We start from the raw sequence: 19,596 nt of genomic DNA on the forward strand, positions 1-19,596 counted from the left end.
GTTTGAAAAAATCATCTTTCCTTTTGGAATCAGACTCAACAATAGGTAATGTCTATTTGTCTGTCAATGCAAACACTATCTTAAAGCTTTTGGTGGCCATTCTAATCAAGGTAAGAAAAAGGAACTTAGTTGTTACTGCCAACAATGTAGAAGCCCAGAATTTGTGGGTAAATTGGGTTTTTACTAACAGTTTAGCATTAAGGAACGACTCTGATGCTTAAACATAAAACTTTTCTTATCAGAACCATTCCATTTCCTTAATAAGCCATCCCAGGGAGAGTCCCATGAATCAATTTTCCAGCAGTAAATACATCTCATTTCACTAATAACATGTTTTTTTCACCGATGAGAATTCAAAGAATTATTCAGGGTTGCCCAAATTTCAACTATTATTTCTGTGGAAGTGAACATCTCGGTATATGAATCGAGCCATCAATTTAAACTTCTAATTGAAGCTCAATTTATGCTGGCCTAGCTGGGAAAACAATCAGAAAAAAAATATTATAGAAAAAGTTGAGATGACATTTTGATTATTTATCTCACAAATAGTCCACATTGAGCTGCTGTCAGCTTCTGAAGGCATGTTTTGTCAAATGCTATACCTTCTGGAGACCATAGCCTGTGCTCTCTGATAATACACATTTTCTTAAAGAATATAATAATTTATGTTGAGCCTCTAGATGTTGAGGACCTCATTTATTTCTTGGTAGTATAGAGTTTATGCAATTAGGTTTACTCATACAAATTTCATTGCAACTATTGAGTCTAACATGTGCTATTATACCTTTTGTTACAATTATGAATGCCTCCCATCAAAGTACCATGAATATTTTTACCCCGTAGCTGCTTCCTATTTGACAAATATTTTGTAGCTCTTCAAACAATTCCTTTTCTGATGAGCAAATCCTATAGCCTCCCTTACAGGTTTATGGGGTAAAGTAGCCCATAATGTGTGTGTGTGTGTGTGTGTCTGTGTGTGCGTGTGTATGCATGTGTGCGTGTAAACACCTATAAACGTAATTGAATATCTTTGAATTCACTCAGCTGCTTGGCCATCACAAGGTAAAACCTTTTCCTGAGCTAGCTAATAAAAAGAGACAAGACAGGTAACTTGAGAATGCCATCTGCCTTTGCAGTCTTATGCTTGTGTGTTCATTTTCCAATGAATATTTGTGCATTTGAGGAGCATTTATAAGAAAAAATGAGAGATGGATATTTGCTGAAGAAAAAGAAATTGGATTGGAACAGGTAAAAAGGGGGAAAAAATGAACTCCAGTATTCTGACTTCATGTTTCTAGTGTTTTTAAAATACTTTTTATTCAGAAGCTTAGATAAGAAATATACATTCTACGTTTAACTGAAGTAATTTTTATTGTTAAAGTATGATACTTGTAAAGCCAAATCTACTGCATTTTTTAAAATAGTACACTTAATTCCTTAGACATGTAATAAAAAACTAACATTTATATAATAATTTATTGTTTTCAAAGCAGTTTTCACATATTTCTTATCATATTACTCTGAATATGAATGGCATTAGTTACGAGGGGGAACAAGTAGGTTATTCAATGCAAATCTATCTTTTGGCACTCTCCCCAAGCATAGATTAGATGTATATTCAATACAACAGGGATGATAAACAATGTAGTGAATAGAACTTAAACTTGGTCATCTTGAGCATGGGTCCTAGGTCAGCCACTCCTGGTGTCTGTGATTGGAGACAAACTTATTTACATTGTCTTCATGTGTAAGATAGGGACAGCACCTCCTGTAGCAGAATGGTGGGTGGATTCAAATGAAGCAGTGTAAATAAAACACCAATATAGTCCAGGTCTCACAATAGGTAACTAGTATCTGAGAGCAGTATGTGTGTTTAATATGTAATGTGGTATATATATATATATATAGTGTGTGTGTGTGTGAGATTTATATATATATATATATACATATGGGGGGAGGTATTTAAGTGTGATGTGATTGATATATATATGTCACATCACATTTTTAAATACAGAAGTGTTTTAATCATATATATAATGTCTAATACTCCAAATACAGTTAAAATATTATAATATTTGCCTATTAAGTGATTTGAATATCTTGGAATAATCCTTTATAGATGGTATAACCAGTTCATGTATTAATTAATGTTTTTCAATTTTACATATTCTAAAAAGGAAGATTTCTTTATTAAAGAAGTGTGGGAATTATAGTAGACTGGGGTGAGCATGGCCTTTAGAATCAGATCGGTTTGATACCTGACTTATCTTCTTAGAAGCTAAACGTACTTGGGAGTTATGGAATCTCTCTAAACCTCAATTTTCTGCTGTGAAACGGGGGATATTTAATACTATTTATAACCGTTCAGGATTAAAAAAGATAACGTATAGATGGCCCAAGCACACAGAATGAGCTCAATAAATATTAATTACTTTCTCTGACGCACATAGCTGGCTCTACCTTACTTGGAGGGGGAAGCATTTCTAGGTTCATGCCTAGGTAACTCCAGATGGTATGCTGAACAGGCAAGGGTCCTCTTAAGTCAGTTCCCAGGACAGCCACGTGGGAGGCCCACAATAAGTGTGACTCTATGGCTGAAAAGGGAGATACACGCATTATAGAAATCACCCCTTGTGAAATCGGGGACTAGCTGAAGCGGCTTACCTGACATCATAGGAGGGCATGGACAATTTTATTTTGCTGAATTACTTCTCCAGGGAGATGGGGAGTCACAATGAGTTTTCCACTCTTTAATAAAGACAACTACTTTCTATGCATGAACATCCTAGTTTAGACAAGAGGCAGACAGCTGTGAGAGATATGTGAAGACATATTTCAGTTTTATTATCTTTTAGGCATAGACGGGTATGTTAATCCATTTCCACATACAAGTCCTGTAATCACAGATAGGGAGTGAACCTTGAACTGGCAAAACCTGTCTCCTGTTGCCAGAGAGTTAAGTTTGGAAAGACGAAACCTCAAAGGTTGAGGATTGTGCATTATATTCCTTCCCAGCCTTGCTGTGCTTATGGCTGCAGTTGCACACATAAGCTTTCCGTTTTATCCAGGCATTGATTCACTGGTAACGATGTTGTCTCTTTTTTCCCCAGGCAAACTTTCTGCTTTCAGTCCAAAGCTCAGAGTTTCCCATGTTCTGCTCTCTAGGTTCTGACAGCTGTTTTTGGACTTAGTTAACCATAGACGCCAAGAAATAATTGCAGTAAAAACCTCTCTTTCTATTGTTGCATTGCTTCTTTATGCAAATGTCTCTTAGGAATTAAACTTTGAACCTTTGATCTCTCACACCAAAAGATAAAAAGAAAAAATATTTATATGGAAATAAGTTCATTTTAGTGTTCATGGTTTATTGTGGAAAGCAGGTGTTTAAAAATTTTAGAATTTTTTTAACAAAATTCTAAAGATAAAGGAAAAAAAATCACAGTATTTACAGAGATAACAGAATGGCGTAGCCATGCAAAACAATAACTTTGGTTTTTCCCCTTTCACTTTGGTTTAAATATTGACCAAGATTCAATTTTTTCCTGCCAAATAAAACTTCAATAAATCAAAGTTTAGAGGCAAAATAACATATTTTCTTTTTTCCCATAATATTTTATACAGCATCGAGTCTAATAGGATATTTTATGTATTTAATTCATACCAATACACTATAGGAAGCTTTTATTAAACTGAGTCACTATTGCTCAGACAGCAAATGGTTTACAAATGTACAACAATGTGTGTTTCTAAATAATGCAGAAGTGGCAAAGTATTTATTCCTAATCTTCATCTGACTTTAATCTTCAATTTATTTTTCATTGCCTTCCTAATTTTTTATTCCATCAATCTAAAAAACAAACACGAGTCTTCCTTTCCTCCAAAAGAACACAGTTCTATACCTGGAAATCTGATGTTCATTTTTCTTCAATAAAGTTATGTAAATCCGTGACAAAAATGGCCATGCCGTGTTCTCCCAGAAACCAGGCTTCTGCTTGAAAGAGCAAAGTTTAAAAGTCTAGTCCCAAGTAGCTATTGGCCCATATCCAGCCTACTTCAAAAAGTTTCCATTTACACTACCACCCTATAAATTTCCTCCAGCATAAAACATGTTTATAAAGTTACAAATTTGAATGTAATTAAAGGTATATAGACATTTTATTATTATACTTTTTGATGTACTGCTTGATAAATTATGTACCAGTTAAAAACACTAAATGATCTCAAGGTGCATTCAATATCTGTAGCGTAGTTAACAAAAACACACGAAAAAAATATATATTCTATATTCTGTGGAAAATAACACAGCTTTGATAATGATCACTGTTAAAAATCTCCAATTCTGACTGATACCTTTTTTTTTTAAAGGAAATAGGTATAATTTTAAGGCAGTGGATAACCCAAAGGATTTAATTCCAATTTTCAATTACAGTGATTTACATAGTGACCTATGAAAATGGGAATGTTATCCATGATATTTTCAAACTGTCTCTCATTCATTGATTTGTTTTCTTATTTTGACAGAAAATAATTTACTAGCAGCTGTCTCTAAAGGTAAATGCTACCCAAATTCTACGTGATGTTTTTTTCAGAATAGGCAAAATTGTCAGTTTGGGAGCACCATTATTATGTGTGTGTCCATACATGCGTGTGATTTCCTTGAGAGTCAGCTGGTGGCATGTACACAGAAGTAGTTCATCTGGTGCTTATCAACCTCACTCTTTGCCTCCTCTTCCCTAGTGATAAAAATCAGTTTTTGATTAGGGCAACGTGTGTCCCCAATCGTCACAAGCTGCCACCTTTGGGATTTAGGTGCTTGTGAGAGAGTCTGGGGGCATTACTGATAGCAATCAGAATCAGAAATGTACCTGCTCAGATTATCCATATAAACAATTGAAATAAAAGCGTCACATTATACACCAGATTAACAGCAACTCTCAGAACAAAGCTTACAGTGTATAAAAATAGCTACGTAAAAAATTTACATAAAAGGCAAACCAAAAAGGAATTCTCAGTGCAGACATTTACAGAAAAGAAAATCAAACCAACACAACATATGACCTATTATCATGGCTGCCAAAACTTGTTGTTATTGTTTGTAATTTCATTTCATTGTTTTATTTGAGATAATTCTCTAAAATCCTGTGACAGCTTGGTAGAATGAACTGCTTAACACTTGAACCATGAATTGCTGTCAATGTCTTTGTATATGTCTTAAATACAATCCACGTTCATGCTTCAATTGGTCTATATAGTTTTCTTTTCTCTGAAATGATGAAAAAAACCACAATTCAGATAAGTTACCATAGCAATCACTTTTCACAATCAACATATGCTTTGTACTGAAAGTGATACTTCATAAGAGCTTTTTTTTTTTTTTCATAAGAGCTTTTTATAAAGCTCCACTGTCCCGGAACCTAACTGTAATCCCAGGTATTGCTGCAGCTCTTCAACTAATAATCTTTTTGAATTGTTGAAAGTATTTTTGTGAAAACTGCTTAATTCTTATGAAAATTATAAGGTTTTTCAGGAAAATATTTCATTCTGTTTCTCTTCAGGTTAACAAACTCACTTATCCCTTCAAATCACACTCCATTTTGTGGGTTTTGTCCTCAAGCTCAATTTTCCTTTGAGAATTTACTCTATCTGATTTTGAAGAAAAAAGACGGCAAACTCTACATTTACAGAGGATTGAGGAATGAATCCTAGAGAAGCAGAAATAAGAATCAGGTGGGAATGCTGTGTACTTGGTCTCCAGTGGAAGGCAGGATAAGGGAAGGAATTCAGATCTCACTCCTTTCACCCAATCATTTTGAAATTCTGGTTTCCAGATTATAAAAATGTCTTATTTCAATCATTCTTATTTTTCTTTCCTGTGTGCATTCTTCTAATTGCAATTCTTTCCCTTGCTCCCTATCTCCTCTATGGGATTAATTTAGGTGACCTACTCGAATCATAACTTGCAGTTTATTTATAATGAACCAAAGTTTTACTATGGCTGTTGGGGATTTTTATATATTTGAGTAAACTATAGTAACACTATTCTCAAGGACACAAAAAATAATTTGTCCAAATGGCTTCTCTGTTTGACTGGCTCAAGAGAACATAAATAAAAATAAAAAGTTCAAATTGAAAGTGGCAATACCATGGAAACATACCTCTTTTGGAGATTATCTTAAAAATCACACTCATATAGCTATTATATATTGATGTATGCAATATATGTGCATGCATATATATTATATTGATATATACGTAATACACACATACATATATATGCACATATAGATACATACACACATATATAATATATACACTATTTGGAAAAGTGTGTGTGTGTACACACACACAAATTTGTTAGTCAGTTCATTAGAATGATTTGAGAGATGGCTGTATAAATATGCTGACACTTTTAAGTATATTAAATCCTTGGATTAAAATTTTTATATTTTAAAATTATTCTCATAATTGCTTTTAAAAATAAAGTATGAGAATTTCTTCTCATCTAATCAAAATATCAATTTATAAAATTAAGATTTTTGCACTCAGCAAAATTTTTGGCATTAGAATAAAAAATGCTCATTGAATGTTAAAATCTCAAAATTGATTTCAATTATTCTGAGGATAATGATTTTTATTCAGAGGATGGGGAATCCGTTGAGATTCCATACTTCTGAGAATACCTTTCTGAGTAACCAAAGTTTCCTTTTGAAAAACTCTCTTCCTGTTGGAAAGCTGTAATTATAAGGTATCTTAATGTCAAGGCTTTCCCTTTCATCTCTAGGATGTTTCATACTTTCCTGGGAATTATTTCTGTAAACCTCAAACAGCCTACCCACCTGGACAACAAGTGGAACAGTTTCTCTCTTAGGCTTCTGTTTTGTGATTGTTTTCTTCTAACTTTTTGTTTTCTTCCAGATTACCAAGATCCTTGTTTACATGTTTTGATGCAGTCCTATGAGAGAATTAAACATTATCACATTGACACACACATATTTAACCTTTCTTATTTTTAATTTTAGGGTTCACATTAATGTATCTTTGAAAAGCAAATGTTATACATCTAATACAGGTAAGCCCCTAGGACAAACAATTCCACATCTGTGAGCCTTGACTGGTAACAGAACACATTCCACTGAAATTACCTTGGTTGTAGGGTTGCATTAAATGTATGCTAAGAGAAAAAAAGTCAGTTATTTTGAACACAGACTATACATACTTAGTTGCATCATGTTTTTGGCTGGGTTGATTTTCTTTCTACTTTCCGGGAAGTAATTATTATCATTTGATAGTCAAAATTTTCATTCTGGGAAAATACATCCTGCAAAAATTTTCTGAAGAAGTTTCATTAGGGGCTTTCAGTTTCTGCATTCCTATTATGCATCCATGTTGAACCAATGTCCTGTATCCTAGCAGAAGATAAGGCAGCTCCAGTGTGGTGGTTCTCAAACTGTGGCCCCAGACCAGCAGTATCAGCACCCCCTGGGAACGTGACAGAAGTGAAAATTCTGAGGCCCCACCATAGAAGCATGTAAAAGAAACTCTGGGGATGGGGCCTGCAATCTATGATAAACAAGACCTCCTAGTGGTCCAGCTGCATGCAATTTGAGAACCACTGCCCTAGTGGCTTCCAGGGTTACACACGACTACTAGATTCTCTCTTTTAAGAGCTGAAATCAGGTTTTCTTAAACACACAGCTAAATTCCTTGGTTTTGTGACCACTTGAGAGAAATCATAACTGTATTTCCAAGAGTGTACTATTTCCTTACCTCCTTCCTCCCTCCCTCCCCTCTCTCTTCCTTCCTTCCATTCCTCCTTTATTCCCTAACTCTCTCCTTGTTATAAGCACATCAAGGGAATCACAGTGATATGGTACTTCAAATTATTACTGCTATATAATTCCTAGTAATACTTCTACATTTATATAAAAATTATATAGTACCAGACGTGTCTCTTGGTTAAGGAAGCTAGGGTAGAAAACTCCATTTTTCCCTAAAAGTATTTCTATGCTTTAAATAGAACTCCTTAACTCATTTGCTAAGAATCACAACTTAATAGTGTGATAGTGTTAAGAGTGTCATAGTGTTAATAGTGTGTAACTGTGTATGATTTATGTCCAAGTGAGATAAAGACATATGGCTCATTCATACTGAGACATTCATTATATTTAGCCTAAATTTAATTTAATTTGTGATTTTAAAATTCTTAATTTAGCTTAAACTACAGCCTTCTAAATTGATTCATAAGCAGGAGAGCAACCTCAAACCCTGCCAACATGATTGAGTCCTATAATATGAGACAGTATATATATATATATGAATTTACATGTATAAAATAGAGGTATATATGCCATCTACATTATATATATCACATTTTATATATATATATACATATATACATATATATATATATACACATATATACATATAACAGATCTTTTGAGGTCTAGTCTCTTTTGCTAATAAGTTACTTAACTAGTAATGAATAAAATCTTAGTAACCTCAATAATATCCACACAAGATAATGTACCTATCATAAGAGTACAGTTCAATGAATTTTCAAAAACTGGGTGCATGAATGTAACTAGTACCTAGTTCAAGAAATAAAATAGTTGCAGATGAAGAAATCCCCAATTATACTCCCTTCCAGTCACTTCTACTTCTCCAAAGGTTACTATAATCCTGATATCTCACAGAATGGTTTTACCTGGTTTTATAATTTGTTATAAATGGAATCATACCACATGTATTCATTTGTCTGCCTTTTATTTAAACTCAACTTTATGTTTGTGACATTCATATATAATGTTGCATGTAGTTGTAGGTTGCTTATTTTCATTGCTGTATAGCTTGTTATTGGGCTTATTTATCTATTTTACTGGTGACAGACATTCTTGCTCTTTATTCTTTCTGGGATTTCACTTATACATAAATTAGACCTTTTGTGTGTGTCCCACATGTCTCTCATTTTCTTGTGTATCTTATCTATTCTTTTTCCTCTCTGTGCTTCAACTTGGATGTTTTCTATTGATCTGTATTCCAGTTTACTTCTCTTATGTTCTGCTGTGGCCAGTCTGCTTTTAAATTTATCCACCAAAGACCTATTTTTTTTTTAAAAGGTCAAGTCTTTTATTTATATATTTATTTATGGCTGCATTGGGTCTTCGTTGCTGTGCACGGGCTTTCTCTAGCTGTGGCAAGCAGGGGCCACTCTTCGCTGCAGTGCACGGGCTCTAGGCATGTTGGCCCCAGCAGCTGTGGCACGCGGGGGCTCAGTAGTTGTGGCTCGTGGGCTCTAGAACGCAGGCTCAGAAGCTGTGGCGCATGGGCCCAGTTGCTCCGTGGCATGTGGGATGCTCCCAGACCAGGGCTCCAACCTGGCTCCCCTGCATTGGCAGGCAGATTCCTAACCACTGTACCATGAGGGAAGTCCCCAAAGACCTATTTTTTAATATTATCTGAAGTCCCCCCAAACCTATTTTTTATTAGTATCTTTTTCAAGTCTAAAATGTCAATTTGATTTTTAAATATTTTAAAGTACATTTCTATTTTCTATTCCATTCATCTCCTTTGGCCATCTTTTCTTCCCCTTTCAATATCTTATTTATAGTTATTTTAATATCCTTGCCTGTTAACTACAATATCCAAATAATGCATAGATCTGCTTGTCTATTTTTCCTCTTGATTATTGATTATATTTTCTTGACTCTTTGCATATCTAGTCCTTTTTTTTTGCATGACACCATATATAAAATAACAGAAGAGACTACATATGATGCTATTTTCCATCACATAATGTCCCCCCTTTACTGCAGATAGGTGAGGAGATAGGGTCTGAAGCTCAGTTGCAGTTTTAGTAAGACTCAGTCTACATCTGGTTTGTCCCTACTCCTAAGTCATGGACCTCTCAAGTTTCTGATTGAGACTCTGGCATGTTTTGCTTTCTTCAGATCTTAAACACAGAGAGATCCAGCTCTTCCATTCAGTGAGTCTCTACCCAGACCTCCAGCCATCTGTCCCATGACACTTCAAATGTGGCCAATCTCTTTAGTCTCCCTGAGTTGAGTGTAAGCTCCTTGATAATAAGGACCATGTTTTATTATATCTTACTTTATGGTAGGCGTCCAAAAGATATTTTTTTCCTGCATTGAACTAACTGACTTTATTACAGTTTGTATCTAATCCCTTTTACTGCTCCTGATGATATTAGTGTTCAGCAATATGAAGTCAATACTGACCCAGCTGCTTTTTTACAGATAGGTAAAATAGAGAAAATACTACATTGAAATGACAGAACTTGAGTGACGTCTTACTCCAATGTTTTCAGGTAAAACTGAACAAAATTATATGCATAAACATGTACCTTGATTATTCTAATAGCACCTTGCTATATATTCTAATATATACTAATAACTATAATTTCTATAAATCAGTAAGATATTGTGGCAATCAAGGAAAACTACATGACTCTCAAAACCTTTTTCTTTTATTCTCCTTGCATCCTCTCACCTCCCTGACTTTTCCTTCATTCCTTTTCTCTCTACTTTTCTTTTCACTCCCTCTCTTTCTCTTTTATTCTTTCAAACTCACTTCATTAAATAATATTCTTTCCTCCAAAGTAAAAATTCCAACTTGCAGGGAGCCAGTAGAGAGAGAGACAGATAAAAGAGTCAATGTTGTATAAGTATAAAAATAAAATAAAATAAAATAAATTTAGCAATGTAATAAATCAATTTTGCAATTGTGTTTTTTTTCAACCTACTTTGACCAGTATGGGAAGAAGGAAGTTATAATAAGTTTGAGGACATAATATTTTCACAACTTAAAAATAAATCATGGACCAGTCCCTCTCATCAGGAAACTTGCACAAGCCTCTTAGATAGCCTCATCCACCAGAGGGCAGACAGCAGAAGCAAGAACTACAATCCTGCAGCCTGTGGAACAAAAATGACATTCTCAGAAAGACAGACAAGATGAAAAGGCAGAGAGCTATTTACCAGATGAAGGAACAAGATAAAACCCCAGAAAAACAACTAAATGAAGTGGAGATAGGCAACCTTCCAGAAAAAGAATTCAGAATAATGATAGTGAAGATGATCCAGAACCTTGGAAAAAGAATGGAGGCAAAGATCAGGAAGATGCAAGAAATGCTTAATGAAGACCTAGAAGAATGAAAGAACAAACAAACAGAGATGAACAATACAATAAATGAAATGAAAACTACAGTAGAAGGACTCAACAGCAGAATAACTGAGGCAGAAGAACAGATAAGTGACCTGGAAGACAGAATGGTAGAATTCACTGCTGTGGAACAGAATAAAGAAAACAGAATGAAAAGAAATAAAGACAGCCTAAGTGACCTCTGACACAACATTAAACGCAACAACATTCGCATTATAGGGGTCCCAGAAGGAGAAGAGAGAGAGAAAGGACCCGAGAAAATATTTGAAGAGATTATAGTTGAAAACTTCCCTAACATGGGAAAGGAAATAGCGACCCAAGTCCAGGAAGCACAGAGAGTCCCATACAGGATAAACCCAAGGAGAAACACACCAAGACACACAGTAATCAAATTGGCAGAAATTAAAGACAAAAAAAATTCTTGAAAGCAGCAAGGGAAAAACAACAAATAACATACAAGGGAACTCCCATAAGGTTAACAGCTGATTTCTCAGCAGAAACTCTACAAGCCAGAAGGGAGTGGCATGATATACTTAAAGTGATGAAAGGGAAGAACCTACAACCATGATTACTCTACCCGGCAAGGATCTCATTCAGATTCGATGGAGAAACCAAAAGCTTTACAGACAAGCAAAAGCTAAGAGAATTCAGTACCACCAAAACAGCTCTATAACAAATGCTAAAGGAACTTCTCTAAGTGGGAAACACTAGAGAAGAAAAGAACCAACAAAAATAAACCCAAAACAATTAAGAAAATGGTCATAGGAACATACATATCGATAATTACCTTAAACGTGAATGGATTAAATGCTCCAAGCAAAAGACACAGGCTTGCTGCATGGATACAAAAACAAGACCCATATATATGCTGTCTACAAGAGACCCACTTCAGACCTAGGGACACATACAGACTGAAAGTGAGGGGATGGAAAAAGATATTCCATGCAAATGGAAATCAAAAGAAAGCCGGAGTAGCAATACTCATATCAGATAAAATAGACTTTAAAATAAAGAATGTTACAAGAGACAAGGAAGGACACTACCTAATGATCAAGGGATCAATCCAACAAAAAGATATAACAATTATAAATATATATGCACCCAACATAGGAGCACGTCAATACATAAGGCAACTGCTAAGAGCTATAAAAGAGGAAATTGACAGTAACACAATAATAGTGGGGGACTTTAACACCTCACTTACACCAATGAACAGATCATCCAAAATGAAAATAAATAAGGAAACAGAAGGTTTAAGTGACACAATAGACCAGATAGATTTAATTGATATTTATAGGACATTCCATCCAAAAATAGCAGATTACATTTCCTTCTCAAGTGCGCACAGAACATTCTCCAGGATAGATCACATCTTGGGTCACAAATCAAGCCTCAATAAATTTAAGAAAATTAAAATCATATCAAGCATATTTTCTGACCACAATGCTATGAGATTAGAAATGAATTATAGAGAAAACAACATAAAAACACAAACACATGGAGGCTAAACAATACATTACTAAATAACAAAGAGATGACTGAAGAAATCAAAGAGGAACTCAAAATATACCTAGAGACAAAAGACAATGAAAACACAATGATCCAAATCCTATGGAATGCAGCAAAAGCAGTTCTAAGAGGAAGGTTATAGTATAAAAGCGTACCTCAAGAAACAAGAAAAATCTCAAATAAAATATCTAATCTTACACCTAAAGGAAGTAGAGAAAGAAGAACAAACAAAACCCAAAGTTAGCAGAAGGAAAGAAATCATAAAGATCAGAGCAGAAATAAATGAAATAGAAACAAAGAAAGCAATAGGAAAGATCAATAAAACTAAAAGCTGCTTCTTTGAGAGGATAAACAAAAGTGATTAACCATTAGCCAGATGCATCAAGAAAAAGACGGAGAGAACTTAAATCAATAAAATTAGAAATGAAAAAGGAGAAATTACAACAGACACTGCAGAAATACAAAGCATCCAAAGAGACTACTACAAGTAACTCTATGCCAATAAAATGGACAACCTGGAAGAAATGGACAAATTCTTAGAAAGGTGTAACCTTCCAGACTGAACCAGGAGGAAATAGAAAATATGAACAGACCAATCAAAAGTAATGAAATTGACACTGTGATTAAAAATCTTCCAACAAACAGAAGTCCAGGACCAGATGGCTTCACAGGTGGATTCTATCAAACATTTAGTGAAGAGCTAACACCCATTGTTCTCAAACTCTTCCAAAAAATTGCAGAGGAAGGAAAATTCTCAAACTCATTCTATGAGGCCACCATCACCCTGATACCAAAACCAGACGAAGGTACTACAAAAAAAGAAAATTACAGACCAATATCACTGATGAATATAGATGGAAAAATTCTCAACAAAATACTAGCAAACAGAATCCAACAACACATTAAAAGGATCAAACACCATGATCAAGTGGGATTTATCCCAGGGATGCAAGGATTCTTCAATATATGCAAATCAATCAATGTGATACACCATATTTACAGACTGAAAAATAAAAACCATATGATCACCTAAATAGATGCAGGAAAAGCTTTTGACAAAATTCAACACCCATTTGTGATAAACAGTCTCCAGAAAGTGGGCATAGAGGGAACCTACCTCAACATAATAAAGGCCTTATATGACAAACCCACAGCAAGCATCATACTCAGTGGTGAAAAACTGAAAGCATTTCCTCTAAGATCAGGAACAAGACAAGGATGTCCACTCTCACCACTATTATTCAACATAGTTTTGGAAGTCCTAGCCACGGCAATCAGAGAAGAAAAAGAAATAAAATGAATAGAAATTGGAAAAGAAGAAGTAAAACTGTCACTGTTCACAGATGACATGATAATATACACAGAGAATCCTAAAGATGCCACCAGAAAACTACTAGAGCCAATCAATGAAATTGGTAAAGTTGCAGGATACAAAATTAATGCAAAGAAATCTCTTGCATTCCTATACACTAATGATGAAAAATCTGGAAGAGAAATTAAGGAAAAACTCCCATTTACCACTGCAACTAAAAGAATAAAATATCTAGGAATAAACCTACCCAGGGAGACAAAGACCTGTATGCAGAAAACTATAGGACATTGATGAAAGAAATTAAAGATGATACCAACAGATGGAGAGATATACCATATTCTTGGATTGGAAGAATCAATATTGTGAAAGTGACTATACTACCCAAAGCAATCTACAGATTCAATGCAATCCCTATCAAATTACCAATGGCATTTTTTATGGAACTAGAACAAATAATCTTAAAATTTGTATGGAAACACAAAAGACCCTGAATAGCCAAAGCAGTCTTGAGCGAAAAAAATGGAGCGGGAGAAATCAGACTCCCTGACTTCAGACTATACTACAAAGCTACAGTAATCAAGACAATATGGTACTGGCACAAAAACAGAAACATAGATCAATGGAACAAGATAGGAAGCCCACAGATAAACCCACACACCTATGGCCAACTAATCTATGACAACGGAGGCAAGGATATACAATGGAGAAAAGACAGTCTCTTCAATAAGTGGTGCTGGGAAAACTGGACAGTTACATGTAAGAGAATGAAATTAGAACACTCCCTAACACCGTACATAAAAAGAAACTCAAAATGGATTAGAGACCTAAATGTAAGACCAGACACTATAAAACTCTTAGAGGAAAACATAGGAAGAACACTCTTTGACATAAATCATGGCAAGATCGTTTTTGATCCACCTCCTAATGTAATGGAAATAAAAACAAAAATAAACAAATCGACGTAATGAATCTTCAAAGCTTTTGCACAGCAAAGGAAACCATAAACAAGAAGAAAAGACAACCCTCAGAATGGGAGAAAATATTTGCAAATGAATCATCGGACAAAGGATTAATCTCCAAAATATATATATAGCTCATGCAACTCAATATTAAAAAAACAAACAACCCAATCCAAAAATGGGCAGAAGACCTAAATAGATATTTTTCCAAAGAAGACATACAGATGGCCTAGAAGCACATGAAAAGCTGCTCAATGTCACTAATTATTAGAGAATTGCAAATCAAAACTACAATGAGGTATCACCTCACACCAGTTAGAATGGACATCATCAGAAAATCTACAAACAACAAATGCTGGAGAGGGTGTGGAGAAAAGGGAACCCTCTTGCACTGTTGGTGGGAATGTAAATTGATACAGTCACTAAGGAGAACAGTATGGAGGTTCCTTAATAAACTAGAAATAGAATCACCATATGACCCAGTAATGCCACTACTGGGCATATACCCAGAGAAAACCATAATTCAAAAAGACACATGCACCCCAAATATTCATTGCAGCAGTATTTACAGTAGCCAGGTCATGGAAGCAAGCTAAATGCCCACCTACAGACGAACGGATAAAGAAGATGTGGTACATATATACAATGGAATATTACTCAGCCATAAAAGGAACGAAATTGGGTCATTTGTAGAGACGTGGATGGATCTAGAGACTGTCATACAGAGTGAAGTAAGTCAGAAAGAGAAAAACAAATATCGTATATTAACGCATATATGTGGAACCTAGAGAAATGGTACAGATGAACCAGTTTGCAGGGCAGAAATTGAGACACAGATGTAGAGAACAAACCTATGGACACCAAGGGGGGAAAGTGGCATGGGGGTGGGGGTGGGGGTGTGATGAATTGGGTGATTGGGATTGTCATGTATACACTGATGTGTATAAAATTGATGACTAATAAGAACCTGCTGTATAAAAATAAATAAAACAAGTCAAAAATTATAAACAAACAAACAAATAAATAAAATAAAATAAAGCATGGACTATAAGAAGCTCTTGTAATAGTAATGATTAAAAAAGCAACCCACTTCTATTTTGTCAATTCTTACATTTATAACATTATAAACTCTCAGGAAAATACAGAATAAGCTATATGGCTATACTTGAGCGTAACAAGAAGAAATTAGAAACTGAAGGAAAGTTGACCCCTATACTGGGTGAGCTCTACTTTTGCATAAGTTTTCCTCTGAGGGCATCTCCCATTTGCAGAGGCATAGGCTAACTAGAACTAAACCTTGAAATCAAGGGTAATAAAATCTCAAAAAAGGAGAGAGCCAAAGAGTGGTGAGGAGCCCAGATTTGTGTGTAAACTACACAAATGATCTCTAAACTGCATGTGTGGAAGAAATTTCATGTAGCCCAGAAGAAAGCAACACCTGGAAAGCTTAAAAACCTGACATAGATTTTAGCTGTTACCCATACAGAGGAGACAGAGTTTGTAGTTGAACCTCACCAAGCCAGGAGTTATTGGCAATCATGTCAATCTTTCTATTGAAATCCCAGAAAAACTTAGTAAAGACTATGTGTCAAGATTCAGCATTCACCCTGAGACAGATGTGAAATATAAAATGTAACAGTAACTGTGACATGATCAAGGAAATCAGCCAGTAATCTAATTCTCTGCCAGAAAAAACAATCCATATCCTTTAGCCTATACAGTAGAACCTAGGATCTCTATAACATATCACCAAACAAAGAATAGTTATGAATAAGAAGTTACCACACATAAAAATGAAGAGTAAAATAATGTAACACAAAGCCCAGAGAATATCCTTGGATAATAGAGACTGGAAATAACAGTTAAGAACTTTAAATCAGTATTACATAACATGTTCAATGACTTAAAGAAAAGTGTGGTAACAATGAGAGAACAGATAGAAATCTCAGTACTGAAAATGTAAACGAAAGTAATTCTACAACTTAAAACCACAATATTGAAAATTAGCAGTTCACTAAATTATCTTATCACCAGATTGGAGGTGCAGAATAAAGACTCAGTGAACGTAAGGACAAAAAATATAAATTATATATTCTAAAAAATTGAGAGAAAAATAATAGAAATAAAAGAAGCAAATCCTCAGTGACCTGTGGGACAATAGTGAGCAATCTAACAAATGTGTAATTGGAGTCCCAGTAGGAGAAGCAAAAGAGAATTGAGGCATAAAATATATTTGAAGAAACAATGAAAAATATTCCTAGATTTGTTGACGTCCATTAACTTGCATCCAAAATGGTCAGCAGCTCCCAAAGAGGAATGATAAAAAGAAAAACACATCTAATTACATCATACTGAAAGTAACTGAAAGCAAATATAAAGACAATGATTTGAAAGTAGCCGTAGAAAATTTGTTCAGGGGAACAATGACATGAAAAGCAGCTGATGTCTCATCAAGAAAACAATGCATAACAAAGTTAATTCAACATCTTTAAAATGCTGGAAAAAAACCCTCAAACTAGAATTTTATATCTAGTAAAAATATATTTTAGTCAAAAGCAAAATAAAGACATGTTAAATTGAATAAAAGAAAACTGGGAAAAATTATCACTAGCAGACCTGTGCTAAAAGAAGTATTAAAGAAAGTTCTTTGGTTGAAGGAAAATGATACTGGATGGAAACTCAGATATATAAGAAAGAATGAATATAGATTGTATATGTGCTAAAATATAAAATACTATTAAAATTTTTTTACAAAGACAACCAACTATTTAATGCTATATATATCCCATTATATACGACCTTTGAAAAACTGTATTTTCATTTAACCTCTTCCATCTTTTTTGCTCTTGTTGTCATATCCATTACAACTGCATACATTATAAACCTCACACTACAATTATATGGAGGAGGATAAATGAAGTTATAATGTTTTGGGGTTTTAGATTATTACATAAGTTGACTGTTATAACCTGAGTTCTTATTGAAATTCCTAGAGCAACCACAATAAAAGAATACAAAGACATATAGTTAAAAGGCCAGTAGATAAATTAAAATGTAATACTAAAACTTATTGGAGTGTCTCAAAAGAAGGCAGGAAAAGAGAAACAGAGGACAACTAGAAAACAAATAGGGAGCTGGTGGTCTTAAATGTAAATATATCAATAATTAAGTAAAATGTGACTTGGCTAAATCCTCCAATTATAAAGTAAAAATTGTCAGACTATAATAAACAATCAAGACTCAACTACATGCTGTATACAAGGGGTTAAGATTTTTCTGAAAGGTCCGGATAGTAAATATCTTAGTCTTGTAGGCCACATGGATTTGTTTCAACTCTTCTGGCTTTGCAGCATAAAACAACACAGGTAACATGTAAAGAAATGGGCACGGCTGTGCTACCATAAAACTTTATTTATGAAATTAAGCAGCAGCCTGGGAGTCATAGTTTGATCAGTCTCTCTGTACATGAGATGCACTTTAAATATAAAGAAATAACTGAAAATAAAAGGGTAGAAAAAGATACACATGTACACTGTAAGCATATGAAAACAGTATGGCTATATTAATATCTGACAATGTAAAATTCAACACAAGGAGTATTACAACCATAATGAGAGACATTTAATAATTATAACAGGTTCAATACATAAGTAGGTCACAACAATTGTTAGTGTATGTTCCTAATGAAAGCCTAAAGCAAAAAGTGACAGAACTAAAGGGAGAAATAGCCAAATATACAATATTAGAGAATTTAACAGATCTTTCTCAGTAGCTGATAGGGTAAATGGACTAAAATTCAGTAAGCATGATCATAATGAAATAACTAGTACTGGGCTAGCTCTAGTACTGGAAATGTATGCTTGTAACCTTCTTATCAATGCATTATATGTGAAGTCTTCATATAATTTGAAAAAAATCTATAAGAATAAGAGGATTTAAACAAACTATTATCTACTTTAACATAATATACTATAGAACACTCTACCCATCAGCCACCATACAAGTATTTTCAAGTGTTGAGTAGCATCCACCTGGAAATACTGCATGCCTGCATGCTAGGCCAAAAAAAACAAAAACAAAAACAAAAAAAACCTCAATGCATTCAAAAGACTAAAAGCATACAGACTAGGCTGTCTGAACAAAATGGAATTAGATGAGAAATGTTTTGAAGTTAATAGAGTTCTAGTTACATGGCTCCAAAGTAGAAACCACAAGAGGAATATAAAAATATTTTGAACTGAGTAAATATGAAAATATAACATACTGAAATTTGTGGAATGCAGCTAACCCATTGCTGAGAGGGAGATTAAAATTTTAAAAGCTTAAGTTATAAAAAAAGAAATGCTAACATCAGTGATCTAAATTTTTCATTTACTTCATGAAATTAGAGAAAGAAGAGCAAGTCAAACTCTAAATAACTAGAAGAAAGAAAATAGTAATGACAAGAGCAGAAAAAAATTTAAATTGACAATAAGCAATAGAAACAAAAACAAAGCAAAAAGTTAGTTATTTGAAATCATCAAGAAAATTGAAAGCTCCCTAAAAAGATGATACATGATATATGATATATGATAAAGGAACAAAACATAAATTAAGAAAATTACAGAACAATATTCCTCATGAATGTAGACAAAAAAA

At 34.2% G+C, this 19,596-nt stretch overlaps 1 protein-coding gene across 2 annotated transcripts in view; it reads right to left on the minus strand.

The window, feature by feature from the left end:
* Positions 1–3,340: 3,340 nt before the first annotated feature.
* The window catches only part of ALCAM (activated leukocyte cell adhesion molecule), a 201,257-nt gene continuing 185,001 nt past the window's right edge, over positions 3,341–19,596 (minus strand). For both annotated transcript variants that reach the window (XM_082654998.1, XM_082654997.1), the window contains 2 exons: positions 6,837–6,952; positions 3,341–5,263 (listed from right to left, as the gene is read on the minus strand). In XM_082654998.1, the coding sequence (XP_082511124.1) occupies positions 6,865–6,952 (88 nt within the window). In that variant the 3' untranslated portion in view covers positions 3,341–5,263; positions 6,837–6,864. The remainder of the gene's footprint in view (positions 5,264–6,836; positions 6,953–19,596) is intronic.

This window comes from Grampus griseus, assembly GCF_964374135.1.
Source record: "Grampus griseus genome assembly, chromosome: 5".
Lineage (NCBI taxonomy): Eukaryota > Metazoa > Chordata > Mammalia > Artiodactyla > Delphinidae > Grampus > Grampus griseus.